This window comes from Heterobasidion irregulare (genome assembly GCF_000320585.1).
Source record: "Heterobasidion irregulare TC 32-1 unplaced genomic scaffold scaffold_02, whole genome shotgun sequence".
In the NCBI taxonomy this organism is placed as follows: domain Eukaryota; kingdom Fungi; phylum Basidiomycota; class Agaricomycetes; order Russulales; family Bondarzewiaceae; genus Heterobasidion; species Heterobasidion irregulare.
In genome coordinates this window covers 875,911-890,480 of record NW_009258198.1, presented here as the reverse complement: position 1 = coordinate 890,480, position 14,570 = coordinate 875,911, and the positions used below count along the sequence as shown (strand labels likewise).

Genomic DNA, 14,570 nt, shown 5'->3' with positions numbered 1-14,570 from the left:
GTATGAACTCAAGAGTCCCTTTTGCTGCAATTCTGAGTGCTCGGGCCTTCTATATGATGTCAAGGTACTCACTAATGGCAGCTGCAAAAGAATGCCCCGCAAAGTCCTTCCAACCGTGCCCATCAAGCCCATGCTCCAACAATTTCTGCTTCGCCCTGGCAAGTACCAAGAATTTCAACATTGGAGGAGACCAGGAGCAGATGACGCCAGCGAGGCCAAGCCCATTGATGAACTGGCTGAGCCCCTCAATGCATACAAAAATCCCCATGAGGTTCTTGGTGACATAAGCGACAGCTGGCGCTAGTGGGCTGTGTCTTGGGGCCTCGAACGACAACAGGCCAGTAGCGCCGTGTCTACATGGGGCATTGAGAATGTGTTAGTAGAGGAGAAACAGCAGCAGTTCGTATCTTTACCATGCGGTTTGCTGTTCTCCATCAACATCAACTGGTATGTCCACACGAGTTCCCCTTCATCCTATTTGTTCATTAGTTTCCTCCAGGTTCTCACCAATAAAGCGCTTGCATGCGTACTCTACCAGCGCCATTTATGTCATCATTCTCAACAATCCCAGATCCAAGCATTTCTTGGCCCAAGAAATGTTACTGTACTGTGTCATCCCAGGGCCTCATAAACCAACCTTGGAGCAACTGAATGAGATCATGGAGCCACTTGTCAAGGAATTTCAGGAGCTATACAAAGGCGAGTGCATGGTTTGCGTAAGCGGGAAGGAGAAAACAGCCATTAATGGACTGACCTTTCTTCAAGCAGGTGTTGCCATCATTTGGAAAACCACCCCCTTGTATTAAGCTCTAATTAGCTATAATTAACACTCTACTATACTAAATTATGAAAGATTAGGATAAGACATTTTTAGCTTACCCCCCCTCTAAACCTGTTCTAATTAGACATAATTTTCCTAAATTAGGAATTATTAGGATTAATTATAACTTGAAATTTCGGAAAAATCATAATAAATCAAGCATCACAGTTCAAGTAGCCTTCTTATAAAGTCATGTCTATTAAAGCACTAGTTCAATACCTAAACACAGAATATACCTTATAACAAACTTGCCTTCTGCCAGAGTTGAACCAACAACCTCATGTATGCAAGCACCCGGGACAGATGCTCTAAGCCACTAAGCCACAAGGTCTAATATATAACCTTGGTAATCAAAATAAGTAGACATAATATAGGCAACCTCAACATCTCAAATTTTATTCAACATTTATCTTTCCTCTATCTTATAAATAAATAGGTCAATAAATACCTAAAAAGTCAGGTCTTTCAGGATTTAGTTTAAACACCAGCTAAGAAGATAATAAACCAATGGAAAATCAATAATACACTTTATATAGGATAAAAATGAATTATGGCACTTATACAATCTGGACTGAAAATGTGTAAAACTATGATTGAGTGTAATATTCAATGGGACTCTACAAGTATAGACAATGCTACCTGAATTTGCAAATTTGATCAAAAACATGATTATGAATAATCAAGATCTAATAAGAGAGGGGGGTTTTCTAAATAGCCACAAGTGAGGTAGAGGATGGGGACAAGAGTATATATATGGCATGCCTATATATAAACAAGCACAAGATTGTTGGAGGTGATCTTGATATGCTTAATGCATATATTTCCTATATGGCAGGCAAATATATCATTCTGGCATCACATACCAATATGACTGTCTTTTCCACAGCCCAATAGCTAGAGGAAAACACCAAGTTTGAGCATCTTCTGTATAACAAGGCAATAAACAATATAAATAGTGCTAAAATTTGTAATATCAATAGTGATGATGATTGTGTGCTGCACAAGACAGTATTAGCCACTGTACTAATAGACAAGGTCTATAAGGCTGCATATAGCATATCCCTAAGTCCAACCCACATGTTGTGTCCTATAATGACTAGTAGCAGGCATTGGCTAACAATGACAACTTTAGGTCTTGTGGCAGCTGCCAAGCTGCCAACAAAGTGGCTGGGGGTATCAATGCACATTTCTCTCTTTCTATATCCCTTGTAAAGACAGCTGGAAAGTCAGCCAAAGAGCTACAAGATAATGGCATAGGCATATATGAAGGAGAGTAATATGCTAAAATAGTATAGAATGTGCCACATCTTTACCTTCTCACTGATAGAGCAGTAGTACTTACTATTTTCTACTAATAATTAAAGACTTCTTAGTATAGAATTAGTGCTAATATCATGAAATTAGAAACCAATCCAATGCTCACAATGTGTTGCTCCCAATTAGGAAATTAGACACTTTTAGATACTATTAACACTTTTAGATACTTTTAGACACTATTAGATATAATCTGGAGCTAATACAAGGGGGTGTTTTTCCAGATGTGGGTATGGGTAAGGAATGGAAGTGATGCAACTGTATAACCTCAAGACTAGGGAAAGGGATACATTTGCTGTATGAGTTGGCTGGTGTCTGCTTGGTAGCTATGGAGTCTATATTCTTCTTCATAGCTGTACAAAATAGCGGTAGAATAGATTTGGAGAGGAAGGTGTGTTTGAAACTCTGAGCATGTCCAACTACATCACAAAACATAGCTAGGGTCCACTGGGGGTCCGCATCTAGGGAGAAGGTCTCAGTATCCTATGTGAACAAAGCTCGTAAAATATCACAACTAATCAGAGGCCACGGAGATGCACCATGAAGTGTCGGAGCAATAAACGCTGAGGAAACATCAGGAGAAAAATCTGGGCCACACAGCCAGCCATAGAATTCAATACATCCTGTGACACGGTCGCAAGTCATGCGAATAATTCAGAGAGGGGCCGCAAGTCCCATTTTACCACTTTGCCTCTCTAGAATGGGAAGCAGCAAGCTTGTAGAGAGCTCAGCTTCTTTGCATTTACAAGCGAGAGTGATTCTGGTAGTAGTTGGAAATTCCACAATTTGCGAGATTGCTATGCAATGTGACCAGAAGCCCCTTAGATCCAAACTTGAGAGGTGTGAGAGTGTAATTCTCCTTTGCATTTGACCAGATGATGTAGGGGAAAGAGCAGGGAGGGCAAAGTAATTCATGAGTGTCTCAGGCATGTTGGACAATGTGTCAAAAAAATCATTATATGATGGCAAAAGAGATGTTGAAGCAGTATCTTGTGATAACATAATGGTAAGACTGGTCATATTATGCAGGACAGGAGAAGACCAAGGAACTGCAAACCCGGTGAAAGAGGCAGTGCGCAGGAGTGGGGCATGGTTGGCAAACAGGCTATCTGGGATTTCCATGATATCAATGTATAAAGCTACTGCCAGATCGATACACTCCATCATTAGTGCAGGAGTTGCAAGGAGACGCAGGTCTGAGAAGTGGTATATATCAGATAGAATGGTCGAGTTTGTGTGAATCCAATGGGGCAAGATCAAAAGGCGTGCATCATGTGGGCTCTGATTATAGGAGCTTTCAAAAGCAATAGCTGTTTATTTTGCACATGTAGACATTTCCAAAACACATGATTTGCCAAGGTCAAGATTGATTATTGACCACAGTTTCTGATACTCCAAAGCAACTTCTCTCCAGTATCTGCAAATATATGAGATTTTGATCCATCCCAGGTCACATATCCATGGGGGATTGATTACTGCCAGAAAATAGAATACATGCACTAAAGTCTCAGATGGGAGATGATGCATGAGAATTATATCATTGCACCGCACATTAATCACACATATTGTGTTGTGCAGAAAGGCTACTTCATCATCAAAGATCCTGTAAATGTTTGGATCATTGACAGATGCAGTGATGCTGAGATCTGAAAGCAGATCTAGTCTCAGTTGTGCAGGAGGACTCTAGTAATCGATTGCACTATGTGGAAATTCAGGTCGATATGATAATGCAGGATGATGCCAATGATGCGACTAAGACTGACACGTGACTTAGCCGGCCCTGCCGCAAACCAGCCTTGGGTCAGCCGTACGTCGCAGATTTAGCATCGCGCTGTATCTGCACATTTTTAAAACAGAAATTCAGTCGTAGTTAAGAAATATTGAGCTCTCATTGTCAACAACATGAAGAGCAAGTGAACTTTTGAGGGGCACCAGCACCGATGTCCAATCACATCAGGCGCCACTCTAGCGGCGCCGACTTCAACTTGTCCTTTACACCCATCTCAAGTGCAACGACGACATTTACTTCACCGCAAGAAACGGCCCATGGCTCGTTTACGACCTCAACATTATCTCTCATAGCTATTCTCCAAAGATAATCCAAGTGTCGCTAAGGTACTTTGTCGAATACAGCATCTCATTTGCGATACTACAGTTACTACTCCTACAGGACATTGGCAACTTCCGTTTCTTAAGACATTTTCAAGTCGCTCGGTGAGTCAATGCAGGTTCACACACAGAGTAGCTTATTAACATGCTTCTCAGATAATTTGAATGTCAAGAATAGTGGCAGTTATCAATCAAGTCCAAATGTGGCACACGGTACTTTATCCGTCAAAAACGCTCAATCAACGAGGCATTGATGGTGCAGAATAGAGCCGAATGAAGGTGCGCCATCTCCATTGTCCGTTGCTGTGCTGTGATAGCGATTATTGCATGTCAGGTTGGGTGGAGACGGGTTTTGACCTTGACGGGATGGTTATCTATCTTGCTTCACTCTCCTCCGTTATCGTGCATGCAGAACCAATCAAGGAAAATAGACATATTTGCAACGCAGAGAGGCGGTGAACATCACGAATCCACCAAACGTATCGTAGGCTTGCTCTGAGTATGAATGTAACACCGACAATGGCATCGTAGTAGCAGCAGGATAATGGGAATCCCATCAACTGTCGAGGAGGCTTCGCAAAGGCCAGAGCGTATGCAGAAGGAAAGAGCAGCTTGTGGGACAATGGGGCACCAGTGATTTCTTGACAATTAGATACCCTCGCGTTGGCGCTACATAGTGCAGCATGCGGATCTACGCTCGACATCCGACCTTGCCGATCGATGAGGCGATGAAGCTGGTTGCGACATCTAGACTCCCTTGTCCTGAACAATGAACCAAACCTACATCCTGGCTCTAGTCATGGATTCTCTACCGAGGCGAACAATAGGCCGCAGAGCGCGCGAGAGTTTACTTGGCCCCCAGAAATGGACTCGCCGAGAAAACGGGTCCATGATCAACTCAGTAATGACATGGGCGAGCACACGTGGAGCAGTATGGTGGGCAGGCATAGGTGGGGAGGGCGCAGCGAGCACCGGGCCACATACAACGGGGCTCTGGAGTGCCCGAAGGTCAGTCATGACATTTGTAAATTGTCGACGGAACGCTTCCACCATCCGTACCGGAGCTTGCGGGAGGAAACGGAGCTATCGTAAGTCGTACCCGCACGAGACTAGATAATGAATCGGCTTCCATCCCTCGGTTGTTGTGATGTCCGCCTAGCCTGCAATCGTCTCAACGGGGAGTCTCGAGTGAAATTTTGAACCGGACATGCTACATCAATGCTCTGTTCCCAGCGGAGCAATTAAAAGAAATATGTGATAAAGGGGTGCCTCGCTACCCCTGCGTGTTGTGTGAAGGCGCCATAAACGGCTAGAAGATTCGAAAGAGAACAAGAGAGCTGAATCATGTCGTTTGTGATAGACCCACTCGCGAAATCAAGCGCCCTGATGCGCCTACAACCTATAGACGAACGCGTATGATTTCAATTGAGGCGACTGGTCACAGATCTTCACAGATGTAGCGCACGCCGCCGGAGAAGACCCGAAACAAAGGATCAAGCGGGATATTGCGACGGACGTAACCCCACTTCTCGCCTTGCTTTGCCACAGATGTTATCGAGGTCCGATGAATGATGATAAGGCGAATGCACCCCAAAAATCCACCAAATGGTCACAGCACGGACACATTCTGCCTCACAGGACTGATGGAACAGGGAATATTGCTCGCCTGCCGCTGGAAGAGAGGACGCCCGAAAGGAGACAATGGACGCCGGCTTGCGGCATGGGAACAATGAGCCCGCTTCGCTTTTGGCTCGGAACCTAATTCCAATACGCGAGGGAAGTGATTACAGCGATGTCTGAGCCGTAGAGGGCGCTTCTTCGATGGTATATCTAGAGAACCGAAGAGAGTGAAAGGTCAACCATTCACCGTACCACTAAGTCTTACCTGCCTCTCCCCTACAAATTACACATCAGCACCTTCAAGACATCAACATGTCTGACTACTACAGCGACGACTCGTTTGATGACGAGTTATCCAGTGCGTTATATATTTGTATACCATTTCAGAAATTCACTACATATTAACGCGAATCGACCTGCAGCACCTGGCGCAGGTCCGTCATGCTCCCAACCCTATGTCGACGAGACACACGGTGAGAGCGATCACATAGACGAGTCGGTAAGTTAGGAACTTAGCTTCAGATCTTTCAACACGCCACTCATACTTGGGTGCTCCTAGGACGAGGACGTTCACCTTCCTCGGGTCAGGGGGGCTTCTATACAGCCATGGCCTTACGCCTATATCGCCCACGGTGGACACCATAGCCCTTATGCGCCACTCACACATCCCTCGCTCCCTGAAACCAATCTTGAGGTTCCAGCCTCCTTCGCGCAACGCGCGCCCGCCCGGGCCGTCCAATGGGACGACGACAACCAGATGGCGTGCCCGTGGCCATTCCCGGTTCCACTTCCCGCCACACACACTTACACGGAGGCGGCCACACGCCACATCCCTACATCTACCTTCCCGACACTGGCGCATCCTATCGAGGTCGAGGAACGCCCTCTAATGCGCTGCGCTGCGCCCTTCTCCTCACTATTAGGCGCCGTCTATCCGATCCAGGGTCCGTGGAGAGACATGGCACGGGAGATCGTGGAAGCGCCGCGCGACATCGTCCTTCGGGTGTTGGCCGAGGTCCCTCCGCGGATGCCCGTCGAGGAGGTCCCGAAGCCCGCCCCAGAGCTGCCGCCGTCACCAGAAACCGCCTCGGTGCCAGTGCCGCAGGAGCACTACGTAGATATGGAGGAGGGGCCGAGGCGGAAGAAGGCGAGGAACGAGAAGGGAAGTGAAGGGGAGGGGGAGGGCCAGGGAGAAAGCCAGGGAGGGAACGGCGCGAAGGCGGAGAGGCGCATAGTCAGGAGGCCGCGCATGCCCCCGATCGCGGGGTGTGGGCTGTTTTCAGTCAGGCTGCCGAGCCACTATGCGGCGAGAGGGAGAGAGATGGTGGGGGTGCAAAGCCAGATCCATGTGGTCCATCCACAGGCGCACAGCAGCGCCCTCAAACAGAATACAAATACATCGACGACGTCCACCCACAGGGTGGAGATCCCCATAGGTGAGCCAGTCCCCGAGACTGTACTGCAGTCCATCGAAGGGCCCTCGACGGCGACACCTGGGGAGGAACAGAGAGGCGCGCGAAAGCGCAAGAGGGCTGACCCTCATATCTGCGACGGCCCCGACGGGTGTAGCAAGCGGCTGTCGTGCCCGTACGACATGCCCCGACACAAGGCGACTCTGCGCCATGAAGGAGTGCGCAGGTTTCCATGCGACGACTACAAAGTCCCATTCGTGCGCAAAGATGAAGTGCTTCGCCACAAGCGGGATCACTGCCCGAACAGGGCCAGGACAGATAACGGCAAGGATGGTCCCTCGCAGGGCCCGAGAGACGATGGTTCAGGGGGCGGCGGAGGGGGCATGGGGGTCATGGGGAATGGTCTGCTCAGCGGATAGAGCTGAAAGTGCGTCCCGTTAGCTTTCATTTTCTCTTCGCTCGCTTGTTTGTTTCGCGCCGCACGCCATCGATGCCTTTGCTATTCCTTTCCTTACCACCCTCGTTGTTCTTGCGCTCGTCTTGCGCTCGGATCGATGCGGATAGGAAGCTGACTTGCTCTGTGTTTTCGCAGAACTCTGCTCATGGTCGACAACTGGTCGACATCGTCCAGCCCGGCATTGCACGACGGATGGGAAACCGGTCGTTATGTAAGCTATCATACCACCAGGGGCGCTCATCGCGTCGTCGACTTCGTCCACGACGGCGCCTCAGCGACAAGGGTTTGATAAGCTCATCTCTTACGAGGTTAATCACATCTATCACGGGGATATCCCGTTGTACAGTCTATTCACTCCAGCGCTTCTAATGCAAACATCTATTCCTTCTCATATCGTCCTTCGAACTCGAGCCCTGCTGGCATATGACTATCTTAGACAAATGAACTAGACTAGGCGGAATAATTTTTTCCTCGATGTCCCACTGATTTCATCCAATGCGGATGACCGTCAGCTCTGACGAGACTAACAACTCCTGCAAGCAGCATGGTCTTCTGTCCACGTGGTTCGGAATTCAGACTGGCGATGTCAGTGATGGAGGCTGAGGCTGCCGTTGTTGAGAACGAGGCTGTCATTCTCTCCCGGTATACGTTGGCGATACCGCTTTTCGTAGGCTTGCTCTTTCATCCACAAGGTTCTCACATGCTATAACGCAGAATTTCCTTCTTGCCACCCGCTCTTGCAACAACGGTCTATCGAATGTCTTCAATGCGCTCAACACTTTGTCAAATGACGTGCGCTGGCTTCTTTGTGCACCTGAACAACACCATCGCAAGAAAGATAGTGTAAACTTCGAAGTAGACGCTCGAGGCTATGTCCATCAACGAGGTCGGCTCTGGAGTGACAATCAAAGATTTACTGCAGGGCATCCCTGCTGATATACCTGCGAGTCTCATCATGAATTTGGTGCGTTGTTTGGCAATCGCTTGTGGAAGGAGAATTAAATCTGGCCCACTGTTAGCTGTTCGGATTTAGAAGTAATTGATACTATTGCAACGTTTTTGTGCTGTTCGCCTTCATGGAGTGAGTGTCATTGCAATTGCTTTACGCAAGGTGCGAGACGAGATGATACAACTTCTGAACTCGAGGACTCTCAATGTCGAATTAAGTTTATGAGAAAGTGTCGCAGGGACAACATACCTGTGACTACGAGTGGCGCGCGGCGGTGGTTTCTGAAGAAGCCAAAGCCACCTTACGACGACTCGCGCCTTCAATCATCTCGGGGACAAACACGATGCACGAAGTCAACGACGCTTATCATCCCGATGGCAAAAAGCTCCGGTTCTCTTTCCATAACGGGCGAGGTGGCTGGGCAGAGAAGCATGGCGTTTGGACATTGTGTGGCGAATGTTGGTGGCAGCGGAGGTCCAAGCGTTCACCGATGGCCCCAAAGCCACATTGGTGACCCTGAGGTGTATAAAAGGCTCACCATTCTCTCCTCTTTGTCTCCATCACTCTCTCTTCCTCCCCACCACCACCACTACCCTTGTCCTCTCTCATGCTGTCCTGCGGTACTCACTGTCCTCTCCGTGCCCTCCTTCATCTGTACAGGTACATCTCATTCATGCTGTTCGCCATCACTTCAACCATTGAACCTCGATGCGCTCTAGGTTATCAGGCACGATCGCCCCAGGCACGATGTCAAGTTCATAGGTACGTCTTATTGACCACTGCTCGTATATCCTTGGTGCTCAGCGACGCATTAGCAGGCACGATCGCCTTCAAGCACGACAGCAAGTTCACTGGCTACATTGTATCTTCTGGCGACACTGCTCTGGGATCTGTGGCTTTGGTCTGTGGCATCGGGCTCTATCGTTCTCTGGAGGTGGCTTCGACGTCTGGTTGCTGGTGTGTCTCTCCATCATGTCTGGGTTCTGTCTTATTTGTCTTTCTCGTCGTCTTACCCTTCTTCCCATTGGTAGTTCTCGTCTCTTATTATTATCTCCTGCGCTTTGATGCCCTTGGCTGTGGTCTGCTCGCTCTTCGCTGTCTTCTCTGCTCGCTCTCTGTTCTCGTCTCTTCGTGCTCTCTCCTCAATCTGGTTTGCTCTCTCTGTCTTACTTGCTCCTCGCTGTCCTCTTCGTCCTCGCTCTGTGTTCTCTCTGCTGGCTGTGTCTTTTTTCTGCTCGCTCTGGGTTCCTCACTCTGTTTGACTTGGTTCTCGCTGTCTGCTTCTCTTGCTGTGGCTTTGCTCTTGGTTTCTGTCTTCTCATCTCAATCTTTGCTCGTTTATCTCAGTCTTGTCTCCTTGCTCGTCAATCTTCTCTTCCCTTTCTTCATGCTCGACGGCCCTGGTCTATCTCGGCGACGCTCTCGGTCTCTCTTGCCTCTCTTCCTTCCTTGCTTGTTGTTATTTTCTGGTGTATCTTGGCGACCTTCTCAGGCCATCCTTGGTCATATCTTGTCAGTGTAAGTACACCTAACCATTCTGTCCCTTAGGTCCCGCACCGCCACACACACCTACTTCAAGCTGCAAGAGATCGTGTCGCCAGTTAGGGGGCGTCAGCCCCCGGTGAGTCCTTACTTCCTCTTCCCGCTGTCGCAATTACTGAGTCGCCCACACGTCTTACATTTCCAGGTACGTCTCCATCCGGCTGTTCATGATTTCTGTCGCCCTTACTTCAAGTTTCAAGTGCCACAATGCTGTATTCATTGGCACGATCGCCTTCAAGCATGACCTCAAGTTCACTGGGAGAAATCAGCAATGATAGATAGGCTAATTCGTCATCAAAGACCCTGAGAGCATTTGAATCACCTGAGGATGCAGTGGCGCTTATATGGGAGAGCGTAGTCAGTCTTGATTGCAAGGGAGGACTCCAGTAGTCGATCGCACTGTATGGACTGGTCAGATCACTGCACCATCGCAATGGTCCCAAATACAGCAGATCAGGATACTCACCTGGTCTCGATAGCGACCTCTCCCACATCACAAGGTTTCACCTGTATCTCAGAAGAAAGAGATGGATCAAGAGTCTGATTCGACGGCATGTGGGTGTGGACTGCCTATGAAGACGCAGAACCCAAGCACTCGAACGGCCGACTATAGCCACGTGGCCTTGCCGTGCAAAGTAAGGCGCATCCACGTCATTCGAGCGCCACTCTAGCGGCGCCAACTTCAACTTGACCTCCTACATACATCTCAAGAGCTGCAACGACATTGGTTCGACCGCTCAAAACAATACATGACTCGTTCATGACATTACTACTGTCTCCTAAAAATGTTTTCGAGAAATGCTTACGGCGATGCTTTCTCAGATCCAGCAAGTCACGCCAAACTGCCCATCATTGCTGCACGACAATATCAATCGTTCTTTCCAAAGCGTCTTCCTTGTCTTTCTGTGATAAGACACCTTTTCTGAGCCTAGACGCACTCAAAAACCGTGTTTCTCAGAACCTGCGCGCGTAAATATCAGCAGCTGTCCATCCGTCGAGTCAGCTATGGCATACGGCATTACAACCATCGAGAATTGCAGTTGATAAGGTGTAAAGCGGTCCTAAATGAAGGCGAACTATCTGGCCCCGCTGAGACGTTGAACCCTCTGAGGTGATAATCTCCACCTCGTCCATCAAGACGTCTTGCAGAAATATTTGCCGAACGGGGACATTCATAACACAACGATGCAGAGAATAACAGGAGCCGCGCTTGTATCGTATCAGCTTGTCCATTTGTAGCAAGCAGTGGGACATTGAGGATTCCATGACATCTGCAGAGTCTGTTGAGAGAGTCCGACTCGAGTGTACAGCCTGTAGACAGAGAGAATGAAAGGATCGGACGAAAATGAGAACCCATGTTCTTGATCGCAAGATACCCTCGCAAAGCAGTACGTACCAAAGCATTCTTATCTGTGAAGCGATGAGATTAGGTACGACACATAGACCATCTCCTCATAAACGATAGCTCGATCACACATTCAAGCTTCGCTGTGCTCTGTCGACACTGACAATGGTCGACGAGCAGGTGGCTTCCCATTTCCACTTGAGGACGCCTCCGGATACTCACGCGCCGAGAGGACCAAACCGATGGGTAGTTCAGGGAAAATACGCTGATGGTTGGATGTATCTGTTCCGCCTATGGCTGTCCACGGATGCCGCATACAGGGAGTGTACAGGCCCTAGACTGCCGACCAAATTAGTCATCCCAATTGTGCATTCATCACTGAGCGCCCCCACCTTCGCACCGGTATTATCGTAAGTCGCACTCCAGACGAGAACAGGCCCTAAATCCACGGTCATGCGTCGTGACATTCCGACGAGCCTGCAATCGCCCATACGCGGAATCCTGATCGAGCTGAATGGGCCCGTCATGCTCCAACGATCCTCTACTCCCGAAAAAGCGATGAAATAAACATGGCACAATGCTGTGCCTTGCTACCCCTTGCGGGTTGTGCGGAGACACCAGAAGCGGCTAGAAGTTTCGATTCCAAAATACAAGCGGGCTGGATTATGCCGTTTGCGATGGAACCATCCGTAAAATCAAGCACCCTGATGCGCCTACAACAATCGGCGTATAATTTCAACTGCAGCGGCCCGTACCAGATACAAGGCATGGCGCTGACGGGAGTCAACTGTCAAAAGAAGCTGTGCAGAACAAGGGAGTAAGCGGGTTGTTACGACACGTGTAACCCCGCTCCTCGCATGGCTTTGCCACAGATGTTATCGACATCGGATGAACGACGATAACGTCGAACGTACCCCGGAAATCCGCCGAATGATGACAGCCTGGACGCATTCTGTCTCACACGACTGATGGGACGAAGAAAATATTGCCCGCCTGTCGCTGGAAAAAAGAATTCGCCCGAAAGGAGAATATATCACTAATTTGCGGGATGCGAACAATGCACCCACCTTGCGCTTGGGTCTGAGCCTGATTACAACAGAGGAAGAAAGGCATCACAACGACTTCTGATGCGTTCCTTGAACCTTGTAGAAGGCGGTGGGCGCTTCCTACTCTGTAACGTCAAGTCTGACCCACCTTTCCCCTACCGACCACCACAACGCCGTTGAGCCACTCAACAACACATCCTACGCAACATTATCCACCTTCCCAGCAATGTCTTGGTGCTATAATGATGGCCGTGACGCCGAGGAAGACCTCTTCAGTATGTTCTGCATGTGCATGCCATTTGAGTACGTGAACACGAACTTGCCCACAGCTCCTGGCGCAGGCCCGTCGCGCTCCCAGACCTGTGCCAACGACGAGTCGGTAAGTCCAAATCTTAGCTACAGGATATCAGCACGCCGCTCATTGATCTGCATTCCTAGGACGAGGACACCCACTGTTCCGCACAACCGTGGCCCTATACCTACATCGCGCATGGGGGACACCTGAATCCCCACGTATCACTGCCGCCTCCATCCCTCCCTGTGACCCACCTCGAAGGTCCGACCCCCTTCACACCACACGCGTCCGCCCAGGCCGCCCACTGGGACGACGACAACGACGAGTCGACGGGCGCATGGCCGTTCCCGGTTCCAGTCCCCGCCACTCATGCATACACGGAGGAGGCTCTACGCTATGTCCCCGTCTCGACCTTCTCAACACGGGTGGATGCATTGGACCGTATTGAGGTCCCTCGGAGGCGCGGCGCGGCGCGTTTCTCCTCGCTGCTGGACGCCGTCCAGCCGATCCGGGGTCCATGGAGCGAGATGGCGCGGGAGATCGTGGAGGCACCGCGCGACATCGTCCTTCGGGTGTTGGCCGAGGTGCTTCCGCGGGAGCCCGTCGAGGAGGTCCCGGAGCCCATCCCAGAGCTGCCGCCATCACCAGAGACCGCCTCGGTGCCGGTGCCGCAGGCGCACCGTGTGGATGCGGAGGAGGGGCCGAGCCGGAAGAAGGCGAGGAACGAGAAGGGAAGCGAAGGGGAGGGGGAGGGCCAGGGAGGAAGCCAGGGAGGGAACGGCGCGAAGGCGGAGAGGCGCATAGTCAGGAGGCCGCGCATGCCCCCGATCGCGGGGTGTGGGCTGTTTTCAGTCAGGCTGCAGAGCCACTATGCGGCGAGAGGAAGAGAGATGGTGGGGGTGCAAAGCCAGATCCCTGTGGTCCGTCCACAGGCGCATGACAGCGCCCCCAAAGATACTACAAGTACATCGACGACGTCCACCCACAGGGTGGAGATCCCCATAGGTGAGCCAGTCCCCGAGGCTGTACCGCAGTCCATTGGAGGGCCCTGGACAACGACACCTGGGGAGAAACAGAGAGGCGCGCGAAAGCGCAAGAGGGCTGACCCTCATGTCTGCGACGGCCCCGACGGGTGTAGCAAGCGGCTGTCGTGCCCGTACGACATGCCCCGACACAAGGCGACTCTGCGCCATGGAGGAGTGCGCGAGTTTGCATGCGACGACTGCCCAGCCCTGTTCGTGCGCAAAGATGAAGTGCTTCGCCACATGCGGGAGCACTGCCCAAACAGGGGCAGGAAACATAACGGCGGGGGCGGTCCCTCGCAGGGCCCGAGACACGATGGTCTAGAGGGCGGTGGAGGGGGCATGGGGGGGTATGGGGTATGGCCTGCTCGGCGGATAGAGCTGAAGGTGCGTACCGTTAGCTTTCATCTTCTCTTCGCTCGCTCCTTTGTTTCGCGCCGCACACCATCGATGCCTTTGCCGTTCCTTTCACCCTCGTCGTTCTTGCCATCGTCTCGCGCTTCGGATCGATGCGGATAGGAAGCTGACTCGCTCTGTATTTTCGCAGGACTGGTCGTGGTCGACCCGCTCGGCATTGCACGACGGATGGGAAACGGTCGTTATATAAGCCATCATGCCTACCACCGGGGGCGCTCATCG

General features: G+C 50.4%; 5 protein-coding genes across 5 annotated transcripts; 4 read left to right on the top strand and 1 right to left on the bottom strand.

Moving 5' to 3' along the window:
- Positions 1 to 307: 307 nt before the first annotated feature.
- Positions 308 to 806, top strand: HETIRDRAFT_310866 (uncharacterized protein; the record flags this gene model as incomplete). Its single annotated transcript, XM_009543904.1, has 2 exons — positions 308 to 447; positions 500 to 806. Coding segments are annotated over 2 exons (447 nt in total), but the record flags the coding sequence as incomplete, so codon positions are not given.
- A 2,642-nt stretch (positions 807 to 3,448) lies between these two features.
- Positions 3,449 to 3,817, bottom strand: HETIRDRAFT_310269 (uncharacterized protein; the record flags this gene model as incomplete). Its single annotated transcript, XM_009543903.1, has 1 exon — positions 3,449 to 3,817. A coding segment is annotated over one exon (369 nt), but the record flags the coding sequence as incomplete, so codon positions are not given.
- Positions 3,818 to 4,074: 257 nt separating this feature from the next.
- HETIRDRAFT_414366 (uncharacterized protein) lies at positions 4,075 to 4,233 on the top strand (the record flags this gene model as incomplete). Its single annotated transcript, XM_009543902.1, has 1 exon — positions 4,075 to 4,233. The coding sequence occupies one exon, from the start codon at positions 4,075 to 4,077 to the stop codon at positions 4,231 to 4,233; it is 159 nt and encodes a 52-aa protein (XP_009542197.1).
- A 1,942-nt stretch (positions 4,234 to 6,175) lies between these two features.
- Positions 6,176 to 7,694, top strand: HETIRDRAFT_168447 (uncharacterized protein; the record flags this gene model as incomplete). Its single annotated transcript, XM_009543901.1, has 3 exons — positions 6,176 to 6,221; positions 6,286 to 6,362; positions 6,423 to 7,694. 3 exons carry the CDS (start codon positions 6,176 to 6,178, stop codon positions 7,692 to 7,694), a joined length of 1,395 nt encoding a protein of 464 aa, XP_009542196.1.
- Positions 7,695 to 8,315: 621 nt separating this feature from the next.
- On the top strand, positions 8,316 to 14,458 carry HETIRDRAFT_100987 (uncharacterized protein; the record flags this gene model as incomplete). Its single annotated transcript, XM_009543900.1, has 12 exons — positions 8,316 to 8,399; positions 8,447 to 8,524; positions 8,592 to 8,696; positions 8,920 to 9,094; positions 9,151 to 9,341; positions 9,401 to 9,443; positions 9,500 to 9,638; positions 10,230 to 10,368; positions 12,718 to 12,889; positions 12,944 to 12,993; positions 13,053 to 14,288; positions 14,333 to 14,458. The coding sequence occupies 12 exons, from the start codon at positions 8,316 to 8,318 to the stop codon at positions 14,456 to 14,458; spliced, it is 2,538 nt and encodes an 845-aa protein (XP_009542195.1).
- Positions 14,459 to 14,570: the final 112 nt, after the last annotated feature.